The sequence below is a fragment of the Sphaerodactylus townsendi genome, linkage group LG06, assembly GCF_021028975.2.
Source record: "Sphaerodactylus townsendi isolate TG3544 linkage group LG06, MPM_Stown_v2.3, whole genome shotgun sequence".
Classification (NCBI taxonomy): domain Eukaryota; kingdom Metazoa; phylum Chordata; class Lepidosauria; order Squamata; family Sphaerodactylidae; genus Sphaerodactylus; species Sphaerodactylus townsendi.
In genome coordinates, this window is record NC_059430.1 from 64,697,959 (window position 1) to 64,722,595 (window position 24,637).

Consider the following 24,637-nt stretch of genomic DNA (forward strand, 5'->3'; position numbering starts at 1 on the left):
AGAGCAACGCTATGAATTAATGACCTCCAGAATGCCCTATCCTTAACAGGTCCTTCAAACTGAGGACAGTGGCTTCTTTGATTGAATTGATCCATCACCTGTGGGTCTTGCTCGTCTCCTACTGACTTCAGCTTTTCCTATCCTTATTGTCTTTTCCAGTAAGTCTCAGTTTGGTCACTTCAGCTTCTCGGAAAATGTTTGGCCTTTATTTGATCTAGATCCCACTTACTTTGGTGGTCCATGGTATCCGAAAAAACTCTCCTTCAATACCACATTTCAAATGAATCAGTTTTCTTTTTGTCAGCTTTCTTCACTGTCCAACTTTCACACCTTTCACACACCTTTCTCTCAGATCTCTCTCTGCTCCACCCACTCTGCTCTGTTGTGGGGAGAGGAAGGGAAAGGAGTTTGTGAACCCTTTGATCTTGACTGCCACAGATATACCCTCAACACTTACGAATATTTTCTAACTCTTTCTTGGCTGGTCTTCCCAGTCTTGATCCTCCTCTGGTTGTAGTCTCCCTTTGGTTGATGATGGAGCTAAGAAATAGAAAGTCGTCAACCATTTCAGTTTCTTTACTGTCAGCCTTAAGGTGGTATAATTCCTCAGTAGTTATTAATGTTGTCTTCTTGATGTTCAGTTGTAGTCCTGTGTTGGCACTGTGTTTCAAGTCTTCATTATTTTCTGCCACACTGGGGTATCATCTGCATATGTCAAATTGTTTATGTTTCTTTGACCACTGTTCACTCCACCTTCCATCTAAATCGAATTTAGCTTTCCTTATGATATGGTCTGCAAATTGAATAGATATGGAGACTAAATATATCCTTCCTTAACACCTTTGTCTGTTGGAAACCATATTCTGTTCTAACAGTAGCCTTTTGTCCAGATAAAAGGATCATTGAGTTTTTAAGGTATGAGATAATCAAAAGCAATTTACTGTTGCTTTCTTCTGCACAGTACTAACCAGGATTAGCTGAAATGATGCTGCCTCATCCATGATAGAGCCTCCACCGCTACTGCTGTCACCTAGTAGCTAGTCTTTAAGGATTCCTCACTAACTACTGGAACTGTTCTGTTCTGCTGACATGACCATTGATTCCTGAAAGGAGTGGATGCATTTCTGGTGTATCAGCACTGGCCAGTCCACCTTGAGCGACTGTGCTAGGAGTTTAGCCTAAATTCTCAGCTTTGAATATGCTTCTCAGCTTTGCTGATGCACGCAAACCTCCTTACTATGTTAAGTGAGTGTCCAGAAGGGGGTACGAGGGAAACACAATGTTTGAAACACCATGTGTTCCCTGGTAATGTATAATCCTTCTTCAATTTATCTTCTAGATTTCTTTAAAATTCTAGATTTTTTTAAAATTCTAGAGTGAGATTGAGTGTATGGTTCTGGAGGTTGGCATTTGTTCCTTTACTGTAAACTTTATTTTTTATTAAAGTAAACTTTAATTTGTATATTGAAATGTTTATCTTGAAGGAATAAATTTTAGTAAGGTGGGAGTGTGAGGTTGCATAAAGAGACTGGACAGCCATTAAAACATATGTATGACAAGTAGACTTTGGTTTTTTATGAATTGGCTAGAATCTGGAGAGCTATCTTAGACATAATCAACAAAATGCATACACATGGTATTATTTTTAAAATTCAATACCATTATTCCCCCAAATGACAATTAAATAAGAGCTCTGCAAACCACATCTGGAGGAAGGTACTTCTCAGTAAATTCTTCAAATCAGTGGCTTAAGCAGTTATGTACTCTCTTCTGCTTGAACAGAAAACATGCATGAAGAAATGAATGGAAAGGTGCTGTTATTATTGCTTTGTGCAAATATAGAAATTCTCATTGTTTACAGGGATCTCTGCACTTGGGATGCATGTGTTTGGGAGCAGGGTTTGGAAAGGCAGAGTGAGTTTAGAAGGGTTGACCCCAAAGATTGGTGTGGGGTTTTGTTTTGGGGTTTGTTTGTATTTTGAGAAATCTCTGCTTTGGCAGGAATCACTAGTATAGTGAAATTGACAACATTTATTTTCTCTTGAGATGAATTGGTTTTTCTGCTGTGCCAGTGCGAAAAGTTTCAGGCTGACTATTTCCTCTGTCCCAATGGTTCAACCACATGGCTTCTTTCTACAGGACTCCTTTCACTTTCCCAAGTTATTTGATTGACTTGGTTTATGATTGCCTCTGTATTAGGACTTACAGGACTGTTCCACAACAGCGAAACGTAAATGAGATATTTTTTGAACTAGTTAGATGAAAGCCATGATGACTTTGTTGTGCATATGAATACATTTAAGGAATATGTGTTGGTTAAGTGTTCTGGATCTGAGCCTGGTAAAACTGTACTCCTTTAGCAGGTTCAGGAAAATAGTTTGAATGTATGAAGGTTCTCAAATAATTTTGTTGTAAATAACCTTGAGAAATAGTTATATAATTACATAAAATGTGTAAAGCAAATCACTACTTAGGGCTGCTTCTCATCTTTCATCATAAATACATTCTTGTGGAAATATCTTATATTATCATTTTTACTATCTTGATAATGCAAAGTTGAATATCTGTCACAGAATTTAATATGTGATAAGCTATCTAATTTGCTAGGAATGCAATTACAGATGCCAAAATTTTTCAGGTTTACTAAGCAGAAATGAAGAACAAAAAGCAATGCATTCAAAATACTGAAGACGAAAATCATGAAGATACAGAAGGTAGTATATATATGTTTAAATATTCTCCTAGATAGATCAAAATAGCTAGCTAGAGATAATGCACATAAATCATAGTATCACAAGGTTTTTTTTAGTCACCTGCGAAAGGCCTGTAAGATACTGTTGATTTCCTAGATTTTAATAGTGTTTCTTGGAAGTAACCTTATAGTTTGTTTATTTATTAGTGAGTTGTAAAAATTGACAAGATCTATAATGTTATGGAATTCATTGGATATTGTTATTCTCATAACTTTTTTTTTAGTTTGGTAACTTTGTGGAAGGTATGTTTGGTGGCTGCCGCCAAAAAGAGGTCAGAGTACATTTAATATTCGTATGCCATTGAATGAGATATTTAATTGCCTGTTGGGCAGGACGGTATGTTTGGTAGATAACTAGATCATAGCAATTTCTATGTTGAGACTGAAGTGCTTTACTGTCAAGCCCTAGTATTCCTTTTGGGGGTTTCTGGGGTACTTAATGACTCGGATCCACTCAAATGTTTCCATGGATGGAAAGATTAATACCCATGGAGTATGACTTTCTCTTTCCATACCTCCTGTGCAGTCTAAATACAGAAATTCAGAGTCATTTGGGGCTGCCTTGGGCAGGAGGAAGCATAATCACATGTCACAGGTGCATATCCTTTCATCTACAGAAATGCTACAGTGGATTCAAGCCAGTGGGTGCAATAAGATTGTAATCCAGGCTAAATACACTAAAATTTATATTTTAGGATTCTGATTTAACTGTTCTACTTGCAGAGTATTCAGGATTTTTTTTCCTTTAGATTTATATTTGAATAAAATAGTACAAAAATGTTGGATGTTATTTAAATGGCAGTCACTGTACTTTGGAACATTGATATTTTCTTCATTTTATAGCAGGTGAAGACATTGAAGAAAACCATTCCTGTTCCTCCAGCATTTTTTCTGATGAAGTTGACAGGTGCCCCATCTGTCTCAACTGCCTGGCAGAGCAGGAAGTTGGTTTCCCTGAAAACTGCAGTCACATGTTCTGTGTGACATGCATCCTCAAATGGGCTGAGGTAAGTCTATGTAGTTCTAGTCAATCTATAAAGCAGCTTCTGTAATTTTGCAAAATTAAATAAGTAAAATGAACTGGCCAAAAGTGATTTTGGCCTTTTGTTTCTTAAATGCAATTTCTTCTTGCTACTTGGCAAACTATGTTTGAAACTGTGTGTACATGGAAGAGAAGTAAGTGGCAGGACACAGGAGTTTGTTCAAGGAAATAAAAGTAAGCAACTAAGATAAAAAGCCTGATAACCCTGATATGATGCCACTAGAATTGTTGAAGGCAGATCCCAACCAGTAGGCTAAAATTTTAGCCCCATTATTTTTTAAAAAATATTCAAACTGGTAAATTCTCAGTGGAATGGAAGAAGTACATCCTTGTTCCAATGTATAAAAATAGTTCAAGGTAAAAACTGGCAAATTATAGACCACTTTGCTTGTTATCAGTGTAGTCTCCAAGTTTTATTCTTCTTATCTAAATGTTAGGTTACAGTAATGGGTGGTGAATGAGTAAATTATGCATCTTTATGACTGCTTTAAGGTCATCAATAAATGCTTGAAATAAGTGAATAAAAATAAATGTTCATGGCATGAGCGCCTGGAAGCCTGACACTAGCAATCCATCTGGGGATTTATTTCCTCTGCAGTTTAACACCCCCTATCCCCAGAGACTTAAGACTGTGAGTTCTTTTAAACCTCTTGATATTCCCCTGCATTTTACAAACAACATCCTTTGTTGCATGGCCCCATAGGTGGTTGTTTGGAAGGCTGTTCTTCATTCAGTGAAACTTACTTGCAGGCAAGTTTATTTCTTTATTTTCCAAATGTGTAGCCTGTCATTCCCACAGGAAATTCAGCTCCAGATGCTCACAAAAGTGTAATCCAATTTGAAAAATAGGTGTTTTCCTCAAGGGTACCCTGAGATATGAAGAGTGATGTCGAGGGTACCACAACGTCGAAAAGGTTGGGAAACATTGGACTATGAGTTCGTGCTATCCTTTCAAAGAGGAGGGTGTTTATATTCAAAGTTCATGGATTTATGTAATGCCTTTGGTTCTATCTCACAAGAGAGGTTGTGGAATAAGTAGGAGAAATCCTCTTATTAGCTTCAGGCTTTTATGGCTAATGAAAAAATATGTGAGAGTGAAGTGTGGGCTTCATGGGAATCTGTCAAATAGGATTAAGCAGGGTAGAGGAGTACCAAAAAAAAGCCCATGGTACCGCCAGCATTATTCAACCTTTACATCAATAATATCTCGAGCTGCTCCAGAGGTAAGAGTTACCATTCCACTAGCTAATAAGGAGGTTGCATTTCTGCTGTATGCAGATGATGCAGTTTTACTTTCTTGAACAAAAACTGGCTTACATCAAGCTCTGAGGTCTTTCTCAAACTTTTGCAACAATGAAGAATTACTAATTAATTATGATAAATCAAAGGTAATTATTTTTACTTGTTGTGCAAGCCTTAATGAAGTTAATTGCTTAATGGTTGGTCAGATTTTGGAGCAGGTGAACAATTTAAACATTTAGGGATCCATTTTAGGTATAACTTAAATTGAAAAAAAACCCTTGAACATTAGCATTGGTGAAGGCCAGAATAGCAGCTAATGTTATCTCTATTATTTCTATAAGGAGGCAGGCTGTCCCCTCAGCACTGGCTGTACTTTAGGCTGCAGTAACTTTGCAAGTAACATATGGGGAAGGGGGAATATGGATTGAGGAAGTGAATGAAAAATGTATCAACCTCTGATCCATTTGTGAAAAGTATACTGGGTACTTCAGGCTGTATTACTGGTACCTCTTTGAGGGATGAGTTTGCATTGATATCATTGAAGGTGCATGCCTGGCTCCAAGCTATGACTGTAAGAATGAAAGTTTTATTTTCCGTAGATGGATTTGGGCCATTAGCCAGACTACAGCAAGAGTATTATAGGAGTGGACGTTTCCAGCTAATCGATGAAAAAAAATAAGAATGCTAGGGATAGAAATGAAAACCCTGTAGCAGTCAGGTAAAGTTACAGCAGTCTCCCTTCTAAAAAAGAGAGTAACAGCCCTATCTAAAGGGGGAGGCAAAACAGCTTGGGGGAGCTGCAGGAGGCTACACCAGCGGATTTGCCCTCTCCAAGCACTTATTGAACTCCTGGATGTGGTGCTTGGGGGTCAGCCTTTATTGACACAGTGGGGGTGTTCCGGAGGTGTTTCCAGGGTTGGCTTCTGCCTGGCTTAGCAGGGAACTACGCTGCGGATTGAGGCTCTGTTTGATGCCACCCAAAGTCCATGTAACCCCATAAAGGGCTTTCTGGTGGTGGGGAGGTTTTAACATTTTTTTGGCCTACCTGTACCACTGGAAAGCTCTCTGGAGATGGTGCAGCAATAGCGCTGTCCTCAGATGCCAGAGGTTGTGGATGGGGCTATAAGTAGTAGAGTTAGATAGGATAATCCCGTTCTCTAGAGCACCAGAGTTTGTTTGTTATTTTAGTTGGTCTTCATCCCCCATCTGCCCTTCCAGCCTTTCTAACAATTTGGCCTATAACTAAACTATTTTTTCTAGCCTGAATGAATGCATTCCCATCAGCCCATTCCGAGGTGCTGCTATATGAAGATTGCATTGCAGGACCCACATTGTTGATGGAAAGAGCTAGAAACATTGGTTCATATGATCTCGTTTTGCCCATGATATCATCTGTATTGAGCGAAATGGATGGATTAAATCTTGAGGAATTTCATATCTGTTGATAGAACTTAGATTATACTGAAAGGATGAGTATCCAAGGATTCCTTTAGCCATAGCAAAATTATTCCTGATGGTGATTTTGTGGAAGTAAAAGATGAACTTTTACTATAGATTTAAGAAAATGTATGAAATCTCATTTTTTAAATAAAGTATAATTAAAAATATACAGAAATATGTCTTACGAATACTAATAATAATAAGAGCAATAACGATATATCCAAAATTAGTGTGGCCTGACTTGAGACTTTAGGTCAAATGAGTTGACCATTAAAGGAAAGGAAGCAAAAAAACCAAACCCACTGGGCATGCCTGAGCACATCTAAAATAGCTCTTTGGACTCTGGACCAAATGTAAATCTCAAGTTTTAGCAAAGCCAGGGCATAATCAATACATTTGTCTTAATGATAGAAAGTAGCTTTTATTCTATTACTTTATTTAAATTGCTAATGGGGAAACTGTCGCCTTTCTGCATTCTGTAGATAATATAGTATCTGTTTCTGCAGGGTTTCATTGTACTGGCATATCTGCCTCCAACTTTGTAACAGTGTCTTGGTATTGCATTTCTTTCTTTGCGGCTAAATGCAATCTTTGCTTTATGCTGCTGATTATTATTGTGGTAAAAACAACAACAGAGAATTGTAGGTCTGCGGACAACTTTGTAAGGTCATAGAATCCAACCTTCATAATAAACATTACCTCCATAGGTAATTATCCAGTCTCTTCAATCACAAAACAATTGTTTTAGTTAGCTTTTTCAGGCATAATGTAGCTACAGCTAAAATAATTATTCTGAGAATCTGGAGTTCAAGCTCTTTCCTTCCTGTACTGTCTGGTCCTGTGAGCAGTTAAAATTGTTTTCTGTGTTCATGATAGGACTTGAATATTTTGAAAATTGTTACCTTAGATTTCTGTAATCACAGTATGATCTTTAAATTCTTGTAACTTTCTGTGGTATTTGCACAAGTCAGTGGGACCTTGTAGATGGACAAACAGGTTGCTTTCACACATGCTGAATAATGCACCTTCATTCCACTTTGCAAATGGATTTTACTGTGAAGTGCATTGAAAGTGGATTGAAAATGCTCTATTCAGCATGTGTGAAAGCATCATACAGTGTCACTAGCAGCCAAGCGCATTGTGTATGTGAAACTGTGAACCTTCATAGTCTATGGCACTCCTCTATACCCTTCCTGCATAGTATCTGCTCGTGGACTGACACTTTTCTGGGAGGTACTTTTTGCTTATCATACATGATGTCTGGCTTGAACTAGTATGAAGCTTAGGAAAATAGGTGTAGGCTGGTAAGGCATATCATTTTAAGGGAGCAACTGTGTATGAGATGCTGGATTCAGCAAATTGGTCCTCTGTGTAAGAGACCTAGTAGGTGGAACAGGTTCCACATTTATTGGTTCTAGCTGATAATTTGGTTTCATATGATAACATGCAGAATTATTATAAAATTAATTAAAACTGTAAACTAGCAGTCTTTATTGAGTGTGCAGTAATTTAAAACTGTGTGAACAAATACTACCATTTGTTGCTATTAGGAGGTGCTGTATTTAATATTTTCTTTTGAAAATTCCTTTTAATGCAACAGAAACAAAATAGCTTTTTAAAAAACCTGGCATCATTCACAGGCAGCTCCATAGATTAGAATTTGCACTTATAGATAAATTAATAGTATTTACTGATTAAACTGTTCAATATCTGCAAGCTAATTTAATTGAAGACAACGAACAATGCATGCACATCACCTTGAATCATGGTGCTGAGTGTGATCCATACAATGGACAGGCAACACACTTGATAATTGTTAGAAAAAATTGCTTTCAGTATTCTAACCAGTAAGAGCTATACATCTTTCAGACCAGAGCTTCGTGTCCAGTTGATCGCAAACAGTTTGAAGCAGTATATAAAGTAAATGCGCTGGAAGACTGTATTAAGGTAAGTTCCATGTTCAAGCTTTGTTTAATTTTATACTTTGGCTTACAAAGTATAACTGTCACTAGCCATAACTAGCATTTATTTTCTGAAAAATTTGGAGAAATGTTCTTCTGCTCTGGTATGGTTTAATGATGTGCCTCTTGCCTGTTCTGGAATTTTTTGATATACGCTAACAGATAAACAGTTTATTTATCTGAGTGTTTCAGTATTTGAGTTTTTTTATCTCCAGTAATTTTCATGAAAATGAATGATTAACATAGATTTTGTGTATTTTTACAAATGACGTTCAGTTGAGTTAATTGAAAATGCATATGTTGTGACGTATGCTCCAAGATAACCAAAAAACTCTGTAAAAAAGCCATGCAGACTCCATAAGACTGGTACTGTGGTAACTGCATAAACACATCTTTCTTGACTTGCTGTTAGAGATATGAAGTTCCTGAAGGTGTGTTCAGCATTGATGTAGTGGGATTTGGAGAGGTGGTTGGGAGTGTATTTGCCTGCCTTTTTGTTTTTCATACATAGTATTCTTATGATTTGTCTTCATTTAATTAGCTAGTTCATGTCTTTGTAGCGTTCTGTTTCTTAACTGGAACAAGAATAAAACATACACAAGCATCTTTTAAAAGTGTACTTTTTTGTAAAAGTACAGAACCCCATATTTGCTGTACTTGTTAAATAATGTAATTGAGCATGATTCAGGAAATCTGATTTCCAATAAAAAGTTGTGCACAATTAAAGCACTGTTATGCAGTTAAGTATCTGTCATTTCAGAACTTTTTAGGGGACAAATAAGAATGCAGAATTTTTCATATTAAAAAAATTAAGTTCCCAAGTTATCTCATATCAGTAAATTATTTCACAGATCAATTTGTCTGAAGAAGAAGACTTTGGATTTATATCCCCCCTTTCTCTCCTGTAGGAAGAATCAAAGGAGCTTACAGTCTCCTCCCCCCTTCCCCCCCAACACCCTGTGAGGTTAGTGGGGCTGAGAGAGCTCTGAAGAACTGAGACTAGCCCAAGGTCACCTAGCAGGCATGTATGGAAGTGCAGAAGCTAATCTAGTTCACCAGATAAGCCTCCACAGCTCAAGTGGCAGAGTGGGGAATCAAATCCGGTTCTCCAGATTAGAGTGCACCTGCTCTTAACCACTACACCATGCTGGCTTAGTAAAAGATGCTTAAATAAAATCAGATATTAATATTTTAAATTAAAATTGTATCATTCAGTGTTTAATTGGCAATTTTTGCCAGGTGATAACACCCAGTGAATCAGTTTAGATCCTTTTTCAGAACTGAAGGCAATTAGCACACCATTGAATTCTTCATTGGTTATTGAGAGCAGGAGAAGATTTCCATCTTTTTTTTGTCCCTGCTTTGCAGCACAGAAAAGCAGTGAGAGATTTGTGCTGTTTCTGCCACAGTCCCATGTGAAGGGATCTGTCTCTTCTTTTGCTTCATGCCAGGCTGCACACTAATAGCACACGTTGCTGTTGTGACTGCTTTAAAAACTTACCACAGAGTAGATCCCCCCCCCCCAGTGAGCCAGAGGCCTTGAGCTCAGGAAGAAATTGGTGTCAATGAAAAACAATTGCCTAATGAGCCAAGTTTGTATATTGTATAACCTGTATTGATTTAGCAATGAAATCTTAAGTATTATAAACGTCAAGACTAGTAATGGGACTGAAATACAGGGGTTAAGCAAATGTAGTTAACCAAATCTGTTCCTGATGCTGTAATGGTTTCCAAGACCCTATTATAACTATAATTAAACACTTAGGACCTACTGCAGTTGTTTCTAGATGCCAGTAGCAGTCCCACCAGCTCAGTATATTGTCGGAGGTGTGCTGATTTGGGGGAAGAAAAGATGGGAGGGTCATCAGCAAGCAGTTCCTTTACGTGGAGCAGCGCACAAGGTGCAATGAGTGATTGCACTGAGATCTTGTTTCTCTCTTTTTACAAAGTTCATAATTACCTTAAGAAGCCCTTTTTTGTTTTGATAAACTAGGAATGTACAAAGAGAAATTCCAATAAGGCACAATGTAGTTCTTTTAAAATTCTATTCGTGTGAATTGGAACAGTTTTTGGTTGAAGACATTATCATGGAACACTAAGGTGAAAATATTTTGCTGGTAGATTTATCCAAAGTATTCTGCGGAACAAAACTTTTGCCTGTTCTCCTAGAATGGGAATGAATTGTCTCTTTGACACAATTTTTCTTTTGGAATCAAATGCACTAATGATAAGGATCTGCATGAATATTTGTAAAGTGTTACGCAAGTGAATAATCTTTTAGCTTCTGTAATGTAAGTTGATTTCTAGACCATAAATATTGGAGCAAATCATTTAGGTTTTAACTGGTGGACTAGTGATAACATTAACATTCCTTGCAGGTTCAGATAAAGCAACAAATAAGCAAAAAAGATGACCTACTTAGCTGTAATGAGGGCAAGCATTGCCCTATGAATATGAAAAGCTTCGCAAGGTTAGTAGTGCATGATGTAAAATGTGTTTATGAAGTTTTTTTAGGCTTGAAATGCATTTATAAACTTCTAGTGTGCTTTTGCACATAGTACTGCAGTCCAAAACATACTTATGTGCCAATTTGTCATCTCAAACTATTCACTTGATCTAGCATACTGTATATATATTGAATAGGTATCGTTTATATGTAATTTTATATGTAAATATCTGTGCTCAGGGAGCAATCTTTAGATGACTGATATAAATACTAAAAATAGGAGATATTTCCAGGAGGCTGTACAGCAGTGGTTCTCAATCTGTGGGTTGCGACCCCTTTGGGGGTCGAACGACCTTTTCACAGGGGTAGCCTAAGACTCTCTGCATCAGTGTTCTCCATGTGTAAAATGGATAAATATTAGGGTTGGGGGTCACCACAACATGAGGAACTGTATTAAAGGGTCACAGCATTAGGAAGGTTGAGAACCACTGCTGTACAGAAATGGAGAGGAGGAGCAATTTTTTTAAACAAAAGTCCTTTTCTATTCTTCTAAGGCTAAATTCACGAGAGCCTAGTTTTTAAAACTCTGTAGAGAATTTCTAGGCTGCTTTTTCACAACAGGAGTCTAATCCCTCATTATCACACTTATAAAATATTTTGTTCATGTAACTTATATTTATGGTTGGTTGTAGAAAGCAAGAAAATGAAGTCACAAAACCTTTGGCAATCTTTTGGAAAAACTGGAACCAAAAATACAGTAAGTTTGTGTTCTTTTCACTGTGGGGCAGCCCATTTCTGGGTGGTTGGGTAGATAGGTGGTAGCTGGCCATGTTGCAGCCCCACTATCTCCAAAGAGGATCGTGGAAGTGCGGGGAACAAGAAAAGTGAGGAACATAGTTGATCCTGCTGAAAAGGCTGTATGCAATGGAGACCTCTGTAACCAGTAAAAGAAGGTATTCCTGGGCTGAAAAGCCACAGGGAGCTGACTAAAGTTGTCTCCGCCCCTGGGAATGTGTCCAGATGTGCTGGCACAGGCTCCTGTGCTGGATGGGTGCCAGTGTCACAGTGCCATTGGTGTCCAGGCATTGAGCAGTTGCATGGCTTCCCGGTGCTGGTATAACTGCCTCTGCACCAGCTTGAATGCCACTTACTCTATGTTGAGTTAATGTCTACCTTGGCGCAAGGGTCACACCACATTCCGAGCCTTCCCCACTCCACTCAGGATTGCACATCTAGCCTTTTTATAATACCTTAAAAGTCCCTGTTACTAGTGCTTTGAATTCAAAGATTTCTTTGAGGTTTGCCATATTTCTATCAAATCTGACCTGATTTTAGCTGCTAAAAAGACACTGCATAAATTGGGTTTGGGATGGGTTGCACAAAAGCCAATAAAAAGTGGGATCTATTCAGACATCTGTAGCAAAACAGAAATACAGAAAGTGAAACATAGGTGAAAAGGAATGTGTAAATAATATTCAATATTCAAATAATATACAATATATTATATGCATTATCTACAATATAACTGTCAATTATCACTATTTTTACAGTACATAAATAATATAAGGCACATAAATGAAAGATCAATAGATTATTAAATAACAGCTGAAAAATGTGTGTGTGTTTTTACACAACCTTGTTGTTTAATCTGTATTTATTGTTTTAATTGCTGCTGAATTTTAATGAGTTAGATTTTATGTTATATTGATTTACTGTTCTGGAAACAGTCATGTTGTGAGCCGCCTCAAGCCCTTCAGGGATGAGGCGGCCTATAAATTTAATAAATAAATAAATAAATAAAATACAAATCCTGTAAATGTTTAGAGGGCAAAACCCCATGATGGGATTCTGGCTACTCAGTTTTGAGTGTTCTTCTAATACACACGATTCCTTTCAAAACATCGTCTGAAATAAATCAAGTGGTCTAAGCAAAACATCCATTAATGAGAATGAGGACACAAACTGGTATCAGTCTGCTATATATTAAAAACTTCATAAATATCCAACGAATCTCAGTAAATCAATGCATGCCATCATTAGCAAAACATTAATAGTGAGCAAGCAAAATATTAAATACTCACATTTGCCAAGGCAATATGTGACAGCGAATCATAAGTTTTTTCTCCTACCCCAATTCTAGTTTGCAGCTGTTAGAACACTGATTCATGCCCTTTGTTAACATCTTAAAGGGGCAAAAACATTTCAAATGAAGGGATGTCAATTCAACCAGTCATTCAAATCATTAGGCTGCTATCATGATCTTTATCACCTTGTGGGGCAATACCAGCCACTGTCTTGCGCTCCCTTTTGCTGTTGCTGCCACCACCTCAGGTAAAATCCAGCCTCCTTCTCTCTAATGGGTTCCCTGCATCAGATTCCACAGGGGTGCATCATTGTAGCATGCTAAGAAGCCAAGGCAGGTTAGTAAGCACTTGTGCAGTTTCTCTCTAATTAAACAACTTTATTTCTACAAGGCACAGGCTGAGGGTATTAGAAGAGCAGGTCAGGTGCATTGAGCAAAATAAACGAAAGGACAGTTACTAACTAGGTACTTACAATCCGTGGCATATCTGATCTTTGTTAATGTTTTGTTGCTTATATCCACCACCCTTGTACATCTGCAACCATCTTTAGCATAATTCCTTTCTGTTATCCTTCATGGCCAACATCCAGCTGAGACAGCTCCCCTGACAAACGCCCAAACCCAATTCCCAACTGACCTTTGAGACAAAGGAGTAGCTCCCCCTTTTCAAACCATTGCACAATATGTGCTCCAGGGTCCTTAGCCTATCTGGATGCAAGGTCTGTGGGCTCAAGCCCCCTAGACCAGGACTTCTAGTCAAGAGATGTTAATTCATCAAAAGTGCTAGCATGTTTTTCTGTCAGTTGGGAAAGGATGTTCTCCATTTGGCAAAGAGCACCTTCTTCTCAGAAACAGACACCAGGACCCCTTTCCATTTCTATCACCATAGCTGTCACAGCATCTCTTGGCCTCTGGCTTCTCATCTATCACAGCTGCATTGATTCAATCTGAAGCAAAATATTCTTGATATCACAATGAGTGTATTTATAAGTGCACAACTTTTTTTGCTTGTAGCTTACAGAATTGTCTGAATAGATTTTAATTGGCAATTGATTACTTTAGAACTGATTAAAATGAGATTTTTCATATTTATAACACTATACAGGCTCTTCAGATAATGAAGACAAAAATGCTGTGCTGGTGAAGAAAAACAAGGTTTGTTTAGATACTGATAAATTGTAAAGATTTCTAGGAACTTTTTTGCTATTGCAGTTTTGAAATGTATATAGGGTTTGTGCGAATGTTTATTTCATATTTTTACAATACTGTCTGTTTCTTGCTTGTTTTTAAGCCACTGCAAACTTATCCTTCAGTTACTTTTAACTGCCATTTGTTCATTACTATTTTGTAAAATTAAGAGCCTTCCTAGAAAGCATTCTCCCAAGAAGAAGAGGAGGAGTTTGGATTTATATCCCCTCTTTCTCTCCTGTAGGAGACTCAAAGGGGCTTACAATCTCCTTTCCCTTCCCCCCTCACAACAAACACCCTGTGAGGTGGGTGGGGCTGAGTGAGCTCAGAAGAACTGTGACTAGCCCCAGGTCACCCAGCTGGCGTGTGCTTGAGTACACAGGCTAATCTGAATTCCCCGGATAAAGCTTCCAGGGCTCATGCAGCAGAGCAGGGAATCTGATGCAGAGAGTCTTAGGCGACCCCTGTGAAAGGGTCGTTTGACCCCCAAAGGGGTTGTGAACCACAGGTTGAGAACCGCTGTTTTAAATGTATACCACTTCTTAGATAACCAAAGAATAATTATTATGAAATCTGTTTAAAATATAATTGCTCTAAGTAATTAAAAGTTTGTATGCCACCCTTACACGCACACAAAAGTTTCATGCCTACATTTAATTACAGCTTTTGCAAATTGATCAGAGATTAGAACTGTATTACTTCATTATTATTTGCATATAATCATGTATACTCCTATATCATTAAAAAATTAGTGACTTTGGAACTAAAGAATATTTTAGCCTCATTTCAGAAGTGATAAATATTCATGTGACCCTTGTACATTAAAATCAGATTTCAACAAGTCTGTAACAGGTGTGAACTTGGATACTCTTCCTTTGGTAATGTTCTTGTAATCATAGTACAGTTTCAAGGCAAGATGTAACTTGTTTATCAGTGAACGTGGGACAGTGTAACTCAGCAAGGAACTGGATCGAGATGGCGGTCTGACCTCTGTTCACTACTTTTTAGAATCTCTTACCAGGGTCAGATTGTCTAATTGTCTTCTGATCTAAGATGACAGGGAAGGATTGGACCTGCCTTGCTCTTAACACGTATCCTTGAAGTATGAATACCGTTTGATGGTTTTCTCAAACATCTCTTACTACTGAAAAAAAAATCACAGTTCTTTGTGGAAACAAAGTATATTCATACTTTTCTTTCCCAACAATTTATGTTGAAAAACTGCGAAGCCATTAACTGGGAAGACCTATAGTATCCAAAACAAATGTCAAGGAACTGGATAAGTCAAGAGGGAAAGTGAAGTATGAACACATTAATAAACTAAATAAAATTCAGAAGTCTGTGACACAGCACAGTGTCTAGATAACTTTGCTAGATTTCTGTGGTTGAGATGTATATAAATCGCCTTCCTATGTATTTGTATCTGTAAAAAATAATTGTTCTGATTTTATGGATATTAAAAAAGAGGTGAACTAATGCTGTGCTAAATTTAACACTTCATTTTGTAGCCCAGAAGACAGACTTGCTCAAACAGATCCTTTAGAAGTAACTCGTGCAATAGATCTTTTTCCATCAGTAGTTTCACTGGAGAATCTCCTAATCACCGCAATGAGTGGTCAGTATGATTCTGTTCTTTACATAAGCTGTTGTAATATTGTAGTGGCACAAATTCTAACGTAACTTCCTTGGCATTCTAGGAGTATGATTTAGTAGTAAGAACTACGTCAGATGAAAGAGCAAATGAAATTTGATCTACCAGTACATTTCAGTCCCATGTGATAATCTGTCTTTGCAACTGGTCCCTAATCTCCAAATAACACATTTAGAACTACCCTCTAGACTCGAGCATGAGAAGGGATATTGGGATTTTATGTCTAGCACAGTTTACCTGGCAGTACATTAACTCTTAAATACTATCAAAGATGTTATCATTTTTTTAAAAATGCTTACTTTATCTTGACTGAAATGCTACAAATATGCTGTGATGCCATAGATCCACCTGTTTTCTTTGACCAGAGTATGCATGTGTGACTAGTTTTCTACTTAGGTATAACTGACCATCTTTGAGTGAGCCAGAAATTTTAGCTTCCATTCATTTCTTATTTTATAAGCAGCAAGACATTGTTTCTGCCTCATTCCTTCCATTTGCACTATGAGAAGAATACTTTAACCCACAACAGTACTTTAAGGTTTATTGACCATGTGTTGTTTATTGAGCATGAGTATGTCCATGCCCCTGGCAGAGGGGATTCCTCTGTCACAAGAGGCTCTAAAGAGTTTCACTTGTTGGGGGAATGCTTTTTCCGCTGGAGAAAAGCACTTCTGCTAGCAGAGCAGAACCACAGAATACAACCAAATGCAATGTAAAACGTTCTGAAATTCTTCATGTTGTAAATACATGCTTCGGGGGCGGGGGGGGGGGGGGTTCACCTTTAAATGTCATTTGGTGATGCTACTTTGAATCTATTTGTGTTGATATTTCTACTCAAAAATTGTTGTAACCACATAGCTAGAAAAGAAAGAACAATTATTTTCAAAAATTGTTTTCCAGTATAGAGATCAGCAAAATTGACACAATTGTTGAACACAAGAGAAGAGAACTGGAGCTGTCATGTTCTGTGCTGGCTAGAGTAGAAAGGTAAAACTACTAAATGGTTATGGACCTTTAAGAAAAAACTATTGCATGAACAGTTGCAGTATATATTTTCTAATAATGTTTCCTGCCATCTTACAACTTAGAACAAAAATTAAAATGTGCTCTGAAACTGAATTGCATCCAATACAGTAAGTAAATAAAACTTTGCCTGATCCATGGTTTAGTGTATGAGGGCTCTTTTTTTGTCATAGGTATCAGTAAAACTTTTAAATCACCAACAATGTTCAGAACTAAAGGTGAAGTGTAGTGCATAACAGTGGTGGTGTGGAGGCAGAGAGACCCCAGTAAAGGTTACCAGGAGATAACATGTTTACAGTTTGACTCAATAAAAAGCAATCAATGTTGTTTTGTTATGGGAAATATCATCTTTTCTTGCATTTATTCAAGTGATTGAAGTCCCATAAGCAGTTTGGCCAAGATAACAAACATTTCATCTAAAGAGGGGTATTTCAACACTAGTTTGTCTTATGCATATTTATCTGGCATTACATGATACTTACCCTCTTCTCTAGAGTTTTTGTGTGTAACTCTTGTTATATTGCTTAATTTTTATAGAATCCCTTCCATGTGCTATGAAATGGAAACTTGTCTCAGGGTGCCCATTGTTGTGACAGGAACTCTCTTTCCAACAAACACTACGCTTTTGGAAAACTTTGGTAATTTTTTTTTGTAAGTTTTATTTATAGACTATATAAAGCAATGTTTAGTTACAAAAATTAACATTCTGACCTCTTAACACTATGGTAATACATATATGCCTGTGCAGTTAGATTGAAATAGCCATCAGAGTGATTTTTCACATTGACCTAAAATATGTTGTGGTGACATGTCCCTAGGCCCGTGGTGGCGAACCTTTGGCACTCCAGATGTTATGGACTACAATTCCCATCAGCCCCTGCCAGCATGGCCAATTGGCAGGGCCTGATGGGAATCGTAGTCCATAACATCTGGAGTGCAACGTGCGTTCACCTGATGGTTCTAGGTTGTATTCCCAGGGTTCCAGATAAAATTCAGGAACTGAGCAATTCCCTATCAAGCTCTTCTGTCAGCATGGCCACCATTGGCCATGCTGCTATAGCCGATGGGGAATAGTAGTTCCTGAACATCTGGAGAGCCGCAGGTTCCCTACCCCTGCCCTAGGCGGTAGTAAAACATGAGGTGGTTGTTATGCGTTGGCAACATAAAGTCTTCAGCTTTTTGGTAAGACAATTTCTTATCTTTTCCCTCTTCACCCTTCCCTTCAGAAGTAGTAAAACTCTCTAATATTAAGGTAAACACTGAAGGATATTTCTGTCTAGATCACCTTAATAGACTAGCAGATAAATATATGTAGTGCAACTTTTGTTTGAGGGTTGGCAGCAGGAAGCAGCAGCAGGCCTGGATTTCTGTCGAGCATGGGTGTATGCACTTGGGTTTATCTTACTAGTTCACTGAAACAGCCAAGGCATGTACATCTCTGCCTCAGCATTACTTTTAATTAGTGTATTAATGAATTAATTAGCATATTAATGTATTGTTAATAGTCTGTTTATAAGCACTTGGATGCATGAGTGCATATGCACAGGAGGAAGAAATAAGTTATTTACCTGTTCATTAGGGTAGTGCTTCCTTGCCGTAAGGCACTCATTCAGTTTCTACATTTTTAAGCCTGTCCTGATCCTCTTCATAGTGATTTCATGAGCTGACCATTGGACTAGAAGCAGCCTTGAGCTGCACTCGTTAGGCTGAAACAGAGCCAATAAGACGGTGATGCTTACCATCCTCTGCAGTACCAGAAAGAAACTGACTTTGCATGCTTAGTGCATTTGTTTTAAAATGGCAGCAAAAGTCCACTGCAGTGTGGGGGCATGCAATGGGCTCTAGCAAGCATTCCCTCCCATTACACTTACCTTTGCAGAGACCTGTGTGGGCACAGGATTGAAGTAAGTGTCAGAGATTATGAGTGCTGGCTGTTGGGATGGCAGAAGGCCCAGTTAAGTTTTGTGGGGGTGGGTGGGTGGGAGGCTGGCTGGCTGGCTGGCTGGCTGGCTGGCTGCTTTTGGGGATGGGTTTGTTATGGAAGGTGGTGGAGGTTGCCATGGAAAAGGTGGGGGCAGTGTAGCAGCAGATAGTCAACTGCTGTTGCTGCCTTTCCATGGGTGAATTTTGGGGGGAGGGGGAGGGTGATTTCTAGAGTGGGGAGGGTGGCAAGGCAGTGTGCAGCTAGCTGCCTCCTGGCTGGGTGGGTTTTTTTGGAGCGAGGGAGGTCTTCGCTGGGGCCGGGACTTGCCGCCACAGCCCAGCTGAGGACAAGGACGGGAGGCAGGGGGGCCAATCCTGGGCGTCAGGGAGGCAAACTTGCAGCCAACAAGTGGACAGGATGCACTTTTTGAGTCCAGCCCGCCCACTGGCTGCAAGTTCGTCATCACAGTGTTCCATCCCTTAGCAGATTGTTTAGAAGATTTCTAACTTAGACTTCCTTGAGAATTTGCTTTGGCTCATATGTTTTTATTTATGTTCACTCTAGTAAAGCAATTTGGCTCTCGTAGTTATTTTAAAAGTGTGTCACACTCTGCAATTCATCATTTTCAAGTAGTGTGCCACTGTAGTAGTGTGCCAAATCAAAAGTGCCAAGGTCTTACATGTCTTAAAAATGGTGACCAATAAATCTTCCCTACTGTAAAATATTATCAAAATAAAATCCCAGTCTCAGTATAAATAAGATGTTGCTTTCATAGGTAAAGCAGTGCTAAACAATAAAATAATACAAAGCCTGCAATACGAGCAAAATATGAGGAAAGTTTAAAAAAATAATATTGTACCTTTGTGATACATAGTTCTCTGCCTAATAGCATGTGAAAGTTGGTTCCCTGTGGTAAGGGATGTTTACTCTAAATTTGCGGGGGAGTGGGAGGAAAAGAGGAGCAGAGGAGAGGAATGTGAGCAACTCCATTTGGATTTCATTTCCTTGGGGATCTCTTCTGAAAGGTGAATAATGGAAGGGAATGAATTTTCAGGCACAGTTTGAAAAGAGAAAGGAAAGTGGTACTGCAGGTAGTTTGGGGAAGAACTTCCTGCACAGCAGGCAGAACGACTGACATTCTTTAAAATCAGGAGATTGGGGAACAGGAACACTATTTTTAAAATTATTTCTGGGATTCTGCTCATTAATTTTGATGTGAGTAGTTTTTTTGAGAAGAGAGAACTATCAAAACTAGATAAATGTTGAGCTGTGGTTCTAAGCAAACTGAATGGATGCTGCTATTTAGGGTGCTAGCAGTGAATAATATGTGGGCATTTTTTTTAAAACTTCAGGATCTTCAATAAAAGGGTATGCTGTTACATATGTGCAGGAAGGAGAGGAGAAAAAACAAACTTCTGGTACAGCTGGCACAAGAGGAACAAGAAGGAAAATTTCAGATAATACTCCTAGAAGGAGGTCTGCCCGGAATACTAAAACAGAAACCACCAGTCAGCCTCAGAGTTCATCAAAATCGAGCAGTTCTGGATGTGAGGCCAGTGGTGATGGAAGCTCTTTTGTGAATGCTTCATGTGCAGAACCTGAAAAAATACCTCCCAAACGAAAGGCCAAGAGAGCAGTGAAACAGCAGGAACCTTTAGTTAAAAAGAAACTCAGAAGTTATGGACGTTGTAAAAAGCCAACTAGTGATCTAGTTGAAGAAGGTAACTCTGAGGCAGAGGGGACGGTGTTGCTAGATAAAGACCATCTGCCAGATATTGAAAACAGTACCTCTGACATTAGTTGCAAAAGTGATGTAGAATTGCAGTCTGCTAATGGCTTAGAAAATTCCAAGGACCATGTGGAATGTAAGGAACTTAGAGAAGACTCTTGCAAAGGGCAAGATACTTCAGAAATGCCAGAGGTTGATCCCTGTGTTCAAGAACCACCTTTGCCCACTCCTGAAGGAGAAACTGAGAAATGTGATGCAGCAGATGATACTGACTTTGAAAATGAGAGGTTTAATATAAATACTGTTGAACACATAGTCCAATCTGCACATGTTCCTGGTGAAGAATTTTCTAATGATGCAGTAACAGTTACCCCACAACTCCAAGAATTCGGCAGTTCAGAAACTGAATTGCCAGGAAAAGTGGAACCTGTGGCAGTAGCAGACAAACCTTTGAATAGTTCTGAGGACAAATTAGCATTGGGAGCAGAATCTGTGACAGTAGCAGATGAGCCATTGCCTAGCCCTACGATTGAGTTACAGGAGAAATGGCCTTGTGCGGAATCAGAAAAGCAGCTGATGTCTGACTATGGAAATGAATTACTGGGGAAACTGGAATCTGTTGCAGTAACAGACGGGGCGTTGGACAGGACAAGTAATAAGAACCCTGAGGAGCCACTGCCAGGTCATTGTGTTCATTCTGCCAGTTCATTTCCAGAACAAACTGTGGTGGGAGAAGAACAGACATTAGGTAGTCCTAGCAGCAAATTACTGATGTCACTGGAAATGGAAGATCCTGAAACTGAAGAAAGAGAAACCAATGCACTTGCAAATGATGAAGGCCAAAAAGATACTGGTTTGTTAATGAACATTACTTCAGGTAATAAATGTGATCAGCCTTTAGAAGAGGCCAGAGAAGAATCCAGAATGAGTGTATTGCCCGTGGTACATAATGAAGATGCTAAACATTACAATGATGATAACAATGAAATAGTTGCTATGGATTGTGATTCATTTAGCAGTGACCAGAATGAAACTCGCATAGACCAGCTACTAGTGAGTGGCATTGTTGAGCAAGAGGCAGATTCTTTACTACAAGAAATGGAACACTCTGCAAATGTTACAAGTCCAGAAAAGCGAGAAGAATCAGAATGCTCTGCAGAACTTAAAAAAGATAGAAAGACTCGAACTAGAAGATCAAGATTTCATTCTCCATCAACAACTTGGTCTCCATCCAAACGAGAAGGAAGAAAATCTCAGTCTCCATCTCCTGAAAGGGTGACCGTGGCTAAAAGCAGGATGTCTCGGTCTCCTCGAAAAGAGGCCATGGCTCAGTCTCCCAAAGGAGATACTTCCAAAGAAGGGCAAAGGTCTCTACCCCAGTCTCCAAAGTTGGATCTGCAAAGAAAAAGGAAGAGATCTGTATCCCAATCTCCGAAGAGGGATCAACAGAGGGAAAGGAGGTTTCTGTCTCAATCTCCAAAGAGAGATCCTCAAAGAGAAGGGAGGTCTCAGTCCCAGTCTCCGAAGAAGGATCTACTGAGAGAAGAGAGGCGATCTTTTTCTCAGTCTCCAAAGAGTGATCTTCTGAGAGAAGGGAAGAGATCTCCCTCTTGTTCACCAAAGAGGGATGAATTCAGAGAAAAGAGGAGGTCATCACGGACTCGAGTGAAAGACTCCTCTCCACGGCACAAATGTAGGTCTCAGAGTAAAGATAGAGATAGTGATAAAGAGGGGCTAAGACGAGATCATGATAGAGAGAGAGGTAGGAGGAGATGGTCTCAATCGCGTTCTAGATCTAGATCTAGATCCAGATCCAGACCAAGGAACAAAGGCCTCTCATTTCCTAGAAATGACAGAGATAGTTATTCACCTCCTAGATGGAAAGAAAGGTGGACAAATGATAACTGGAGAAGTCCCAGAGCAAATGATAGGTACAAAAGAAATGAACAGGATAAACTGTCTGAGAACATAAAAAGAGATAGGGACAGCACAAACAAAGATAATGATACACCACATGATCCTGACCAGTATAGTAAAGATTATCCAGACTGGGTAATGGAAAGGATAAATTCTGTTCCAGAAAGCAGGGATAGAGAGAGGGAAAAATTTAAAAGTCCACCATGGGAGGAAAATAGACACAATAATTCAGGGCCTCCTTGGAATAGAAACTTTGGATCTGGTTGGAATCCAAATCGTGGCAGAGGTGGCCGAAACAGAGGCAGTCGTGGCAGAGGTGGCTTTTTGTATGGAGACCAGAATGAAAATCGCTGGCAAACTCGGAAGCCCCACTCAGCAAACACAGACAGTACTGGGAATGAAAGCTCAAGATTTCCAGAACATCAGCCATACAAACGCAAGTCAGAGCAAGACTTTTCATTTGATACACCTGCTGATAGGTCTGGCTGGACATCTGCATCTAGCTGGGCTGTAAGAAAGACTTTACCAGCAGATGTGCAGAATTATTATTCCAGAAGAGGCAGAAATTCTCCAACTCCACAATCTGCATGGACAAGACCAGAGGAAGCAGCAGCAGCACCTGAGCAAGGTAGGAGTCTTTCCCACATTTCCCTTATTAGTTTGAGAGCCGAGAGTAGGGATAATTATTTTGTAACATTTTTAAAATATCTGTAAAAAACTATTTTTTTCTGACTTTATTTTCTGTACAATGAGAGGAACGTAGGAAAGTTAATCAGGGTGGTCATCTTCCTACTTTCCAGTTCACTCAACTGCATGTGCCTTACAATGTCCACATTATAAAGAAGTTCACTTTCTAATCTGCATAGGTGATGATAGGGTTGCTTAAATTAAATGTAGCAGGGATTAATCCATTTCATGCCACTCTAGAAAAATCTGCATTAAAATAAAGTCATACTGTAGAGTAGAAAGGTGTAAGATCTGCTTATTTCCTTCAAAGGGTCTGGTTGCTTGTGTATATACTTTATTGGTATTAGATTTCCTTTTACAACTATTTGTGAGAGAGCTACACACAGTCTTTCAAAGGTTTAGTGAAGATTTTTAAAAAATTATCCATCTCTCTCTTGCATAAGTTGCGGAGGAAGATGGGCATGTAAAGTGGAGGAATTACTGCATCATCCATAAGTCCCTATTCATTGGAATCTTCCATTGTAACTCCATAAGCACCTTAAGCTTTAGAAAAATCTTGTGTAGCTCTCATCCAAAATAAATCTTTGCTTTGAACTTTTGGCACATCTTTTAACTAAAACGAATTGGAATCTGCAAAGTATAACCACGTTGTACCAATAGACAGGATATGTACTAGGGAGATGCTTATGGAATTGTAATGTAAGAATTCAAGGAATACTTCAATCAAAATAGAGTCCTCCAGCTTTGTTATTTTTACATTCCATAGGGTCCATGTATCTGACAAAATTACTTTATGCTGCAATAAATCAGGGTCAACTGGGAATCTGGGGTTTTTTTTGTAACACTGTACAGAACCAGATATCTTTTTTCCTATCTGATAGATCCAAACTTCAAAGACCAAGCCAACCAACAAGGTGATAATTCTCAACTATCAATAAACATCATGCAACCACAGATGAATGTAATGACACCAGTAAATACGCAGCATCAGTCAATGAATATCTTCCCGTATCCAGTGGGCATTCATGCTCCTATTATGAACATTCAACACAATCCATTTACCCTCCCACCGCCGGTGCCCATGCATCTTCATGCAGGAGTGCCTCTTGTCCAGGTAGCAACACCCACCAATGTGTCTCAGGGACCACCACCTCCACCACCACCTCCACCACCATCCCAGCAGGTTAACTATGTTGCTTCCCAACTGGATGCAAAACAATTGCAGGTATGTCTTTCAGTGTGACAAAATGTCAAATTTTAGTAGCATGGCTCAGGTTATCCTATTTTATAGAAATGCTACGTCTGACATACTCAGTTGGTAGTTTCTCTTAAATATTGAGGTTGTATTGGTATGGTATTAAATGTACCATTTTCCCCAGAAGTATTCAGGAACCTGTGCTGGCTGCCCCATCCAGATGTTTCTGACTCTTTTTTTAAGGATGATGCCTAGAAAATGGTAGGAGTAGTGTTGGGGTCAGTGCTATTAGTTGGAGTGTAACTTGGGTATCCCTGTAGTAGTAGTTTCTCTGTCTGATGTTGGCTTGGAACTATG

The 24,637-nt window shown here is 38.9% G+C and overlaps 1 protein-coding gene across 2 annotated transcripts in view; it reads left to right on the top strand.

Annotated features, from left to right (window-relative positions):
• The window catches only part of SCAF11 (SR-related CTD associated factor 11), a 31,488-nt gene that overhangs the window by 3,110 nt on the left and 3,741 nt on the right, over positions 1-24,637 (top strand). The window contains exons 2-12 of one of the 2 annotated variants that reach the window (XM_048499975.1): positions 2,639-2,714; positions 3,596-3,759; positions 8,346-8,423; positions 10,816-10,907; positions 11,576-11,640; positions 14,072-14,121; positions 15,663-15,769; positions 16,706-16,792; positions 17,366-17,466; positions 20,105-23,026; positions 23,967-24,310. In XM_048499975.1, the coding sequence (XP_048355932.1) occupies positions 2,654-2,714; positions 3,596-3,759; positions 8,346-8,423; positions 10,816-10,907; positions 11,576-11,640; positions 14,072-14,121; positions 15,663-15,769; positions 16,706-16,792; positions 17,366-17,466; positions 20,105-23,026; positions 23,967-24,310 (4,071 nt within the window). In that variant the 5' untranslated portion in view covers positions 2,639-2,653. The remainder of the gene's footprint in view (positions 1-2,638; positions 2,715-3,595; positions 3,760-8,345; positions 8,424-10,815; positions 10,908-11,575; positions 11,641-14,071; positions 14,122-15,662; positions 15,770-16,705; positions 16,793-17,365; positions 17,467-20,104; positions 23,027-23,966; positions 24,311-24,637) is intronic. The other variant, XM_048499976.1, reaches the window with a different exon arrangement.